General features: G+C 41.2%; 1 protein-coding gene across 1 annotated transcript; it reads left to right on the forward strand.

Moving 5' to 3' along the window:
• On the forward strand, nucleotides 1–10,325 carry LOC310811436 (matrilin-2-like). The gene is made up of 13 exons (XM_083679588.1): nucleotides 1–92; nucleotides 1,351–1,530; nucleotides 1,995–2,567; nucleotides 2,863–2,985; nucleotides 3,187–3,309; nucleotides 5,038–5,160; nucleotides 5,913–6,035; nucleotides 6,184–6,306; nucleotides 7,059–7,181; nucleotides 7,377–7,787; nucleotides 8,063–8,215; nucleotides 9,900–9,992; nucleotides 10,111–10,325. The coding sequence occupies exons 2-13, from the start codon at nucleotides 1,395–1,397 to the stop codon at nucleotides 10,164–10,166; spliced, it is 2,160 nt and encodes a 719-aa protein (XP_083535714.1). The 5' UTR covers nucleotides 1–92; nucleotides 1,351–1,394; the 3' UTR covers nucleotides 10,167–10,325.
• The last annotated feature ends 1,889 nt before the right edge of the window (nucleotides 10,326–12,214 follow it).

The following is a 12,214-nucleotide window of genomic DNA, read 5'->3' on the forward strand; positions in this document are numbered from 1 at the left end:
CCCCCAGGTGGAATTCTTGTTCTAAACATTTTTGTTTGGTTAAACAGTATTGGGAGACTTTTTAGAGAAAGTTATTTTCTTTTGGCAATAAGGTAAGTGAGCTTTTCCTGACATAATATTTGTGTTTCATGTTAGCTGACTATATATTTTTTATTAGTAACTAGCATAAATAATTGAATCACTCCTCATATTGATGTGACAGAGAGCTGTGATGAATTATCTCTCAATATGTTACCAATCTCAAAATGAGGAATTACCAGCTGACACCTGTTTCACCATGTGTTTACATGAGCTACAGTTCTGGCACCAGATGATTTCCTCCTACTGCATCATGAAAAGCCATCACAGATTCAATGCTAACAGAAAAACTGAAAACTTTTAAAATGTGTTTTATGGTAAACAAGTTGACTTTGATTCTGTTTTTATAAGACAAGATGGATTTAGAAAGGTAAGGAAAATAGGTTTGCTGTTATAATATGTCAGCATGAATTACATGATAGGGATTTAACTGTTTAATAGTTAACATGGAAAATGGCTATTTTGTATGCAATTACTAGAATTGCAGTCCTATAATGTTCATCTCATTCATGACAGATTTCAACTGTTTCAGTTGATCTTCTGTATGTGTTTGCCTAGTGTCTTGATTGTTTTGAGTCTTCCTTATTGCTAGTGCAGATGTGTTCCTTCAACAGTACGGGATGTTTCATGTGTGTGACCTCGCTTGTTCCAGGTCACTTCACATGCAAGTCATAAACATGTCTGCTTACGTTGCATCTCAGACTTGTGAACATGTGAATTCTGTGAACTCTGTACAGAACTTAGCTATGTCTTCTAGAATGCTCCATTCAGATAGTGGCTGCTTGTGTGCTGTTGCAGCAGCAGGCTGTAGAGAGGCTTTGGACCATGCAGTCTAAATGAGGGTGGTAATGGATGGCTCTCTGGAGAACTAGGAGAGGAACAGACTGTTGCGCATCACTCAAACCTCCTGTGCACCTAAACATCAACAACAGAGAATGTAGTTTTGTCCAATACATTACATGTTATATGGGAAGACCATCAGCAACCATTGGTGTTATTTTCAAATAATAAACATAACTTTATATATTAGGCAACCATTCAGGGTCAAAGAGGTTGCTGAATCATTTTAAACAACCTCTCAGTGACTGTTGCTGTGTGTGTGTGTGTGTGTGTGTGTGTGTGTGTGTGTGTGTGTGTGTGTGTGTGTGTGTGTGTGTGTGTGTGTGTGTGTGTGTGTGTGTGTGTGTGTAGCGGTGTGTGTCTGTGTCTGTGTATCCATCCAAACCTGGAGGTTGAGGTGGTTGAGTCTGTTATTTTTGTCTCCTCACATAGAAGTGATATCAGCTGCTGTCAACTCCTCCGTTCTCCTGGTCAAGATGAGATCCTTGGCCCTCAGCCTCTTCTGCCTGCTCTGCTGTGATGCAGCCCGTGTGAATGGCAGAGACAGACGCCGCCCAAAACCAACTGTGTCCAGAGGGCACATCGACCCTGCAGTCCAGACCAACTTAGTGGGTAAGATAAGCAGAGGTTAATATAACTGAAAGAGTGAGTTGGTACCTAATGTGGTTAGTGTAATGATGGACCATAGAATGTGTGTGTGTGTGTGTGTATGTGTGTGTGTGTGTGTGTGTGTGTGTGTGCTTTCATCATTCATTGCAAAGAGTCATTGATTCATTGCTTTTCCCCTGAAAACATAAATGAAGTCATCAGGTTTGAGTGGAAGCAAATGTAGGCTCCCTGACAAAGTAGCTCCTTTGAGGAGTAATTGGAACCAAGAGATTTTCCTTCTTTAGTTTGCCCACGCTTTGTCTTGTCTTCTTGACTGATTTATAGATCACTGCTGGAAAGCACTCAAGGCCGTTTCCTGTGTTTAGCAGCCTACTATCTGAGCACAATTCTGTAAACAGCAATCAAATCCAACTCCTAAATACCAGAATCATATCTTTCCACTTATACTTCGTTTATGTCTTTGTCAGAGAGCCCCTGTAGAGGTAAGCCCCTGGACTTCGTCTTCATCATCGACAGCTCCCGCAGTGTGCGTCCCCACGACTACGAGAAGGTCAAGAACTTCATCATCCACCTCCTGCCTTTCCTGGATGTGGGGCTCGATTCCACACGCGTGGGGCTGCTTCAGTATGGCAGCGTGGTGCAGAATGAGTTCTCCCTCCGCACCTACAGCACGAACGCAGACGTGGAGCAGGCCGTGCGGAGCATGGAGCACCTGGCCACGGGCACCATGACAGGCCTGGCCATCCAGTACACCATGGACATTGCCTTCTCTGAGGCGGAGGGGGCCCGGCCCGTGGACGCCAACATCCCCCGCATCGCCATGATCGTGACGGATGGCCGACCCCAGGACTCGGTGGAGGAGGTGTCAGCGCAGGCGCGGCAGGCTGGCATCCAGATCTTTGCCATCGGAGTGGGCAGAGTGGACATGAGCACATTGCGCGCCATAGGGAGTGAGCCTCATTCAGAGCATGTCTTCCTGGTGGCCAACTTCAGCCAGATAGAGACCCTCACCTCTGTCTTCCAGTCCACGCTGTGTGAAGGTAAGAGTCTCTCTTTCTCTGAGGGATGTTTTTCATCCACTAGCCTAGTCATCTGGCTATACACTGTGTGTGTGTGTGTGTGTGTGTGTGTGTGTGTGTGTGTGTGTGTGTGTGTGTGTGTGTGTGTGTGTGTGTGTGTGTGTGTGTGTGTGTGTGAGTGTGTGTGTGTGTGTGTGTGTGTGTGTGTGTGTGTGTGTGTGTGTGTGTGTCTCTCTCTCTCTCTCACACACACACACACACACACACACACACACACACACACTCACTCTCTATATTATCTCTCTGTGTACATTAGATAAAGACATGTGCTCTGAGGTGGACCATCAGTGTGAGCACATCTGTGTGAGCACCCCTGCCTCCTACATGTGCAGGTGCAGGAAAGGTTTCACTCTCAACCCTGATGGCAAGACATGTCATGGTGAGTTTACTTCACACTAAGAAAGCTGACCACACTTGATTCACCAAGCCTGCATTGAATCCATGTCCAACATTAGTTAACAGAAGGATGTTGCTCAGTGAGGCATGGCTGAGGAATGTTGGCCAGTAGGAAGATGCAGTACTGAGGCTGGTGGACTCTAGGAACACCAGCAGTAGCAATAACCCTGTTGTGGTCCTTTAGCTGATGACATGTGTGCTGTGGTGGACCATGGCTGTGCCCATACCTGCGTCAACCTGCCGGGAGCCTATGAGTGCCGCTGTCGGGCTGGATACGAGCTCAACGAGGACCTGAAGACATGTCGAAGTGAGTTGCCTCCCTCACTCACTCTCTCTCTCTCTCTCTCTCTCTCTCTCTCTCTCTCTCTCTCTCTCTCTCTCTCTCTCTCTCTCTCTCTCTCTCTCTCTATCTTTCTCTCTCTCTATCTCTCTCTCAATGAGCCCAATGCATGGAGATTTGCTTGAATTGCATTGTCCTGAAATTGAGTTCATGGGCTTGCTGATGCTCCATGCTGTAAAAGTGTGTACACAATCAGTTCTTTGGGAAGTTACTGGATGAATGAATCCTCCAGACCAATTCAATTGAAATACAGTATCAGGTCTATATTGGTGCCAGGTCCACCCACATTTGGACATGCTACTGAAGTTGAGAGTAAAGTGGGGGAGATCTCCTGGACGGAGTATGCTTTTTGAATTATCTCACCAGCTGTTCATATATGGGGGAGTGCATCCAGGGTGTTAGAATACCAACAAATCATAACAAGAAGTGACTTTTTGATACCTCTGGATCACAGCAAGTTCTGCATATTTCACTAAGCCCACCTCTAGTGTATATGCATTTGAAGAAAGTTTGAAGCCTGGATATGGATATCACCCCCTGGGGATTACTCATAAAACCTAAGTGCTGTGTCAGGACGGAGAACACCGGACCAAATTGAATATAAAAAGCGTTTATTCATAGTCAGTTCAGTTACATTTTGTATAAGCCCAAAGGGTAACTGGTTTGCAGGCAGGGATAACATAGACATTATAATATTACATATACAGTTGTGAAGGATCATGGGCTCATCCTTCCACTCCTGCACTCCCTAATCACCTCTGGCCACACCCCTCTCCTGACAACACAACACACCTGTCTTTACCCCCCTAATTAGCTCTCTCCTTCCCTTTCCTTCATAATCTGTCAGTTTTCTCTTTCCAAGTCAGTTAGTCAGTATGGTCCATTGGTGTGCACACGGGGCGGCTTGTTCCTGTTCCTATGTGTTGTGCGTGACATGTAAAGTAAGTGTGTTTTTGTTGTGTAAACCTAATTGATAATTTTATGTACAGTACCAGTCAAACATTTGGACACACCTTCTCATTCAATGGTTTTTCTTTATTTTTTTTATTATTTTCTACATTGTAGATTAATATTGAAGACATCAAAACTATGAAGGAACACATATGGAATTATGTAGTAAACAAAAAAGTGTTAAACAAACCAGAATATGTTTTATATTTTAGATTCTTCAAAGTAGCCACCTTTTGCTTTGATGACAGCTTTGCACGCTCTTGGCAAGGTGTGTCCAAACTTTTGACTGGTACTGTATATTGTGGTAATATTCAAGCCTTTTAAGGTCATCACATTATGGTCTTCCTTTATTGTGTTCATTCTTGGTTTACCACGTTTAGTCCTTTAGTCAGTAGCAATGCTTGTCACACTTGTCTTGTGTATTAATTGTTTTTCCTTTTGTGTCTCCCCCAGACAACCACAACTACCTAAATCCACAGCTATCCTTGAGCATTCATAACTATCGCAGCATAATCCTTACCCCCCCTTTTGTGCTCTTGTGCTATGCTTGTGCTTGTGTACAGTAAATAAACCCAGAATTCTCCTCATCCATCTTTCATACGTTCACACATTCAACTTTCATACATATGCTTTGTTCTATAGCCTCAGACCATACCTAGTCATACTAGCCCCTATACAGTCCTTATTTAGCACACTCTATTCCTTTATTTTCATACACATATTATCTTATGTTTTGCTCCTCAGGAATCGATTTCTGTGACCTGGGGGACCACGGCTGTCAGCATGACTGTGTGAGCACTCCAGAGTCCTACATCTGTAGATGCAAGAAGGGCTATGTCCTCAACCTGGATGGCAAGACCTGCAGTAGTAAGTTCATCACTCTCTGGTTATCAGTTATCAACAGAACTATACTCAACCTCCCTCCTAAGTTGGCAGTAAACTCAATCTAAATCCTGTTTTAAAGATCTCTAACTCAATGAATAAAACACACATAACTGCTGATATCAGTCATTACCGCTCATAAAATATCTGTAAAGTTCCACTTTTTTTTTACCAGAATGTCTGACACAGTTTAATCCTATTAAAATCATTGTCATGCAGAGAGAAAGGGCAATCAAGTGCCTCAAGACACTTCTTTCTGTCTGTTATTGAGTAGGCCCATAAAATCTCCCATTGGCTGATGAGTAAATATGACATCTATTTCTCAGCCAGAGTGTCTGAGTCTTGTCCCTTTATAGGGTGGTGAGTGGTGAACCTTGGACTTGGTTCTGTGGTAGAGGTGTAGACGTGTTGAAAATCCATGTCAGGTGCTGACACAACATCTCCTTCATGTCCTCCTACTCACCACTCAGCAATTCTGGGTACAGACAGTATAGACACAACAGAAGGAGATGTTACATTTGGCAGTATTGAGGGGAAGGCAGTCCTAGAGAATGCATATTTTGTAGCCTGTGTTGAGTCATTGTATATCTGCTGGATCTGAATACAGGCACATAGGTGTTATGATGATCTTGAAGGGGCATTAGTGTGCTTTGTCCTTTTTTCCCATGATCGCTCTCTCTCTCTCTCACTCACTCACTCTCTCTCTCTGTACTTGCTTTTTGATGAATGCTTCTCAGATATTGACCACTGTGCTCTCGGTACCCATGGGTGTGAGCATGAGTGTGTGAACACTGAAGACTCCTTTGTGTGCAAATGTCATTCAGGCTACACTCTCAATGTTGATGGTAAAACCTGTAGAAGTAAGTCTCACCTGCCTCTTACTGATGTACACTCACACCTAATATAATTATTTATTTTCATATACTTTATCCAACATTTTACCTAGATCTAACTAGCCTATGGTCATTAACCTTAGCAACCTGGTCTGACAACCTTTACCCACTGCAGAAGGTGACCTCTGCGCTCTTGGTTACCATGGGTGTGAGCATGAGTGTGTGAACACTGAAGACTCCTTTGTGTGTATATGTCGAATAGGTTACACTCTCAATCTTGATGGTAAAACCTGTAAAAGTAAGTCCACACTTCAACAATATTTTATCAGCTGTGTTATACATAATTGGCCCCTCTGGATTTATACAGCTGTAATTTAACATGATTAACATTAAGATAAATGAAAGTTAAAATGTGTTAAATTGATGCCTGTAATGATGATGTGACTACTGTAAGTAGACTGTGTTCAAATATTAACCCACTGTAACTGCATATTCTAGAATGCATCTGCAACAGTGTTTTTCCATCCTGGTATTTATGTTACATCATTTTAAATGAGATGAGAGTGAGGTCATCGTTAATCCTGATATTCACTCCAAACCCTGTTTTTTTTTTCTTGGATTAAGAGGAATATGCTGTAGCAATATGCACCATGAAATGAGAATAGAGGCAGTAGATTAGGTAGATTAGATGGGTTGTTTAAGGGTATTTGTACACATGACCACCAGTAAAATCATGACAGTGTATTTTCTATCATCTTTAAAATCATTGGAATCTTTTCATTCAATATTCAAGTTAGATTTGTTGCGGAGAATACAATGTTTTTATTATTATTTAAAGTTGACCTGCACTGCCAACTTTAAATAATCCAAAATGTTACTCCATTATTGTGAAATTAATCCATATCCTCAGTAAAATGGTTTAACCACCTCATATAACATTCATAAATTGATTTATAAATGTCTGACATTAAATGATACAACTAAAACATCTATAATGCTCCTGTGTGATGAACCTAAACCCTATACAATGTGCCTATTCACCAATCCCAGGTCTGGACATCTGCCAGACAGTTTTCCATGGCTGTGAACATCAGTGTATAAGCACGACTGACTCCTACATCTGCAAGTGTTTTGAGGGATACACACTGGCAGAGGATGGCAAGAGCTGCAAAAGTTAGTCTCATTAAGTCATTCTCCATTTATGCAACATGTATACAGAATCTTCTGCTCTGTTGTTACCTTTCAACTGATTTGTTTGAACTGTACTTCTTGAAGTGATTAGTATACATTTAGTGCTGGGTGCTACTGTTTTACCGATGTAGGCTACCTTGAAGCTGGGTTGTGTTTAACACTGTGCGTCTGTGACAGAGCCTGAGTGTGCGGATGGAGTGATGGATCTGGTGTTTGTGATTGATGGCTCCAAGAGCCTGGGCACGGCCAACTTTGAGCTGGTGAAGCAGTTTGTGAACGGCATCGTGGACTCGCTGGATGTGTCCAGTATGGGTACACACGTGGGGCTGCTGCAGTACTCCTCCAAAGTCAAGACAGAGTTCACCCTAGGCCAGTTCACCACATCTGAGGACATCAAGATAGCTGTGTCAGGCATGCAGTACATGGGTCGAGGCTCCATGACGGGATCTGCCTTGCGCCACATGTTTGAGAAAAGCTTCTCTGCCAAGGAAGGCGCCAGGTCCAACACACCACGTGTGAGCATAGTGTTCACTGATGGACGGTCCCAGGACGACGTCTCAAAATGGGCAGCAAAGGCAAAAGAAGCTGGTACTGGTCCTTCTCGTTAGCCTGTATTCACTGTGTGGTTGGAGTGTTTCCTGAATAGTTTACTACTGTGCATGCAGTTGTTCTTATTACTAGGGTAATTGGTGTTACTACACAGGTGTGATATTGTATAAAAATGTTGCATGGACAATTAGCAAATCATTCCATTACTACGCATCTTACTAGAGTAATGACAGCATCACAACACAGGTAAAACTTGTCTGACTATAAGTCACTTCTCCACTTTCTACTGACCCTTGTTGCTTCACTATTCTCAGGTATTACTTTATATGCACTTGGTGTTGGAAAAGCAATTGAAGAGGAGCTCAGAGAAATTGCTTCAGAGCCAGACTCTAAGCATTTGTACTATGCAGAAGATTTTAGCCACATGGGAGAAATAACAGACAAATTGAAGTCACGGATATGTAAAGGTACCCACTGCGTTACTTTTTTTTTTTTTTTTTTTTACTTTAATCCTTTTGCTCTTTGGGGAGCATGGATCATTCACAACTTTCCTCCATCGGGTTTGTGCATGTTTTCTCCACTTCTTTCTGGTATGTTTTAGCTTCTATTAGTTCTGCTTCCACATACCTTCTCCAGCTGTTCCTGGGTCTTCCTGGTTTTCTTGTTCCCTTTGGCTTCCATGCCCTGTCTGGTCGTGTTTGGTGTTTTCCTTAAGGTGTGCCCAATCCAGACCAATTTCCTGTGTTTTATTTGAGCTCTTTGTTTCTTATGGTGTTTGCCTCAGGATGTCTCATAGGCATGTGTTAGAGTTGAAGATGCATGGTTCATTTCTTGGTTCTCGCTTTTCCTATTCTTGTTTGTATATCTTTGTCTCTTTCCTGATGACACTTCCCAGGTAAGTGAATGTTTCCACTTCCTCTTGTGTATCTCCGTCCAGGTTTATGGTGTTGTCTGAATTGGTTGATGCTCATCACCTTGGATTTTGACTTGTTGATGTTGAATCCCATTGGGACTCAACCAGTGGTAGTCAGTTTTGAGGCTTTGTTCTGCATCTGTTGTTGTATGTGTGTGTGATATCAGGACTTTGTTATCAGCGAAGTCTAGATCCTTTAGTTGGGACCAGAGTGTCCACTATTTTTAGTTTTTTTTGCCTTGTGGTTTCCTTCATAAGCCAGTCAACTGCCATGAGAAAGAGGAAGGGGGACAACAAACTCCTGTGTTTACATGAAGCTGTCGGTGTGGTGTCCGTTGTGTATTACTTTGGAAGATGATAGGTATAGCTGTTGGGTGATGGTTGAACTTCATCGCTATGCCATAGTGTGCCATCAGCTTCCAAAAAGTTTCTCAGTCCAGACTGTCAAATGCTTTTTGGAAGTCGATGAATGTGAGGAGTATTTTCCATTCCAACGGCTGTTCAACAGTAATGCAAAGGTACCCATAAAGGTGATTGTGAATTCTAAATACTAATAAAAGTTTAAATTCAAATAAAAACTCTTTCATGAGAAACATTTCTAAACAACCTGGTTTGTCATGAAGGGAGTTCATGTCATAAAAAATACACATACAGCACAATTCTTTAAACTGTTTGTACATCTAGGCGTCGAAGATTTATATTCTCTCTTGTTGATCATGCACTGTCGGTCAGCCAATGTTTCTTGATGTATCAGAAGTGCTTTTAGTGATGTGGTGAAAGGTTGTTCTGCTTCATGGGAAAATACTAATTGTCTACATCTGTTTTTCCATAAGATCGTATCACTGGAAAGACTACCACACATATAAAATAGTGTTTTTCTGATTGAGAATCAAAGTGAAAAGTATTACTTGAGTGAGATGTATAAAGCTAAATACTCTCTAAATACTCTCGCTCTAATGGAGCGGTTATGCAATAAGATAAAATGTATAGATCTTTCACTGCTCATCTGCTCAATGTAAAAACACTGCATCCTGCTGGGTAGTTTTGTAAGTCGAGCATTCCACTCTAGAAAAGCTGTACATCTCTGCCACCTGCTGGTGTTGTGATGGTCTACAATGGCCATAGCATTGGACGCCAGTCAATGTGGTTGATATGAGGCAGGCAGTGTGAATTTGAAATGATTGTATTGCACTCTTTATCTGCATCTACTCCTAACACAATGCATTCTATTCCAGCAGAGCAGCCCACTGGTGAAGAAATGTGTAAGTGTGAGAATGTGCTGCTGTTCCAGAAGCAGGTTAATGAGCAACTGACGAAACTGACCCAGAATAATATCCTTTATAGGCATTGTGTACAGACTCTGTATCATTTGATATACTTCATGACATTGTTTGATTGTAAAGAAAACTGTTTTATTTCAATCACAGACCTTCCTTAATATGTGAATACTAGATGTTGTTACGAAGAGGCTGGAGATCCTTGAGAACAGTCTGGGACACAAATGAAGGACACATTGTTTTTCACCTGCTCTCAACTGTTCCTCCTCTAGCCTGCAGTGCAACAGAGTGACTACAGTTCAATTGATACCTTTCAGCTGTTTCAACAAGTGACACTGAGACTTATGCTATATTTTCTACTGTAACAGCTATTTATATTCAGTACAACTCCATGCATTTTTGCATGTGGCTATGGACTGGTCCTGGAGTAGGCCAGAAATATATCTTTGCTACCTTCAGGATAGGTATCAAAACAGAAGTTTTATCTGTCAGATAATTGCAATTCATAAATGATAACAACTGTTATAACATTGTATAATGACTAGTCAAAGTAAAAACACTTTGTACTTTAAATAAAAAGCTTTGAATTAGTCATTATTTTCTCATGATTTACTCCTCTTGGGAGCATATACAATTACGATGTTGGAAAAAACCTTATGCGCAAATAATTCTGTACAATGTGTTGGTGTCTCTTATACAATTGCAATGGACTGATGATGGTGAATAATATAAATCGTATTGGCAGTTGTATTTAATTTTACATTAAGAGGAAAGTAGATCAGGCATACTTCTGCTGATGTCAGAACAAAATGAACTAGAAAAAGAAGTTCCAGAAGAAACTTTGTGGGCTTGCAAAGTGTTATTTTGGTAGTGGAAGGATGTTTCGATAGATGGATTTGCTGGGTAGTTGAAAGAAAGTGAGAATCTTATGATGGTAGCGGATGAAGTTAGAGATGTTTGAGAGGTTGGTTGGTTGGATGGATAGAATGGATGAGCCAGTGGTACTTCAGTGGTGTGGATAGAGAGTTGGTTGGTTAACTGGATGAGAGTTTTTGGAGTTACAAAAAGCCTCATAGTTTTAATGGTTATCAGAAAGCTTTTATCAGGGTTGATGATGATTTTCTGGGTAGTTGAAAGAAGGTGAGAGGTTGGGTGATTGGATGGATGAATGGATAGATGAGAGAGAGAGATTGAGAGAGAGAGGATGGATAGATGAGAGAGGGGACGTATAGAAATATCAAAACAAATAAGAGGTTAATCAGTATGGGTTATGCTGAGTGAAGCAGTAGTGACTGGTGAAAGGATGATGGCTAGGTCGTTGAAAGGTTAGATAGATATATGGTTGGAAAGATAGAACGTTAGATAGTATGTTAGAAGGTCATAGATAGATAGATAGATAGATAGATAGATAGATAGATAGATAGGATGTGCCAGGGGTAGTTCAGTGGAGGGGGTAGAGAGTTGGTTTGTTAACTAGATGAGCCTTTTTGGAGTTACAAAAAGCTTAATAGTTTTAAAAGTTGAATGGGTATCAGAAAGCTTTTATAAGGATTGATGATGGTTTTCCGGATAGTTGAAAGAAAGTGAGAGGTTGCTTGATTGGATGGATGAATGAATAGATGAAAGAGAGGATCGATATATGAGAGAGGTAGGGAAAGATTAAAACAATTAAGAGGTTAATCAGTATGGGTTATACTGAGTGAAGCAGTAGTGACTGGTGAAAGGAAAAAAGGTCAAGCATCATCCTTTCTTGCTGAAGCAAGCCCAGTTATTATAGGATAACAAACAGCTGTAGAATTACAAAAAAAACTGTTAACACAAAATGTGACATTGGCATCTCAACTATTTGAATTATGATCGTCAAAATGAATATAACTTGTGAACGAGGTCAAAATCAACGCAACCAGCTGAATTTATGTTTTGGGTGCAAGTAGGCCTACCTCTTTTTTTCCGCTAGATGGCGGCATAACACTAACAACTTAACCTAGACTGATTCAGAGCACACGCCCCTCATCGTCCAATGAAACAATGTAACACCGACAGTTGCTATATTGTAGCCAACTAACATAATTTCAATGTAACTTGGATAATGTCGGAAATGTTTGACAACAAGAAAGATATATGTTGATTGTCTAACCCTTAGCTGAAAAAAAAACATAATTTATGGCAACTACTATTTCCAAGATTCAACTATGTATTCCGGCGTATATGTAAAACGTAGAATGCATTGAATTGAACAGCACTTTACAGAGAAACTGTACTCTTTTGCGTTTCCA

This window comes from Argentina silus (genome assembly GCF_951799395.1).
Source record: "Argentina silus genome assembly, chromosome: 10".
In the NCBI taxonomy this organism is placed as follows: domain Eukaryota; kingdom Metazoa; phylum Chordata; class Actinopteri; order Argentiniformes; family Argentinidae; genus Argentina; species Argentina silus.

Excerpts from the sequence above, each read along its gene's own strand:
- LOC310811436 (XM_083679588.1), top strand. The coding sequence starts at position 1,395 with ATGAGATCCTTGGCCCTCAGCCTCTTCTGCCTGCTCTGCTGTGATGCA. Across the intron at positions 1,531-1,994 it reads AGTCCAGACCAACTTAGTGG|AGAGCCCCTGTAGAGGTAAG; the intron begins GTAAGATAAGCA and ends TGTCTTTGTCAG. Across the intron at positions 7,788-8,062 it reads AGCAAAGGCAAAAGAAGCTG|GTATTACTTTATATGCACTT; the intron begins GTACTGGTCCTT and ends CACTATTCTCAG.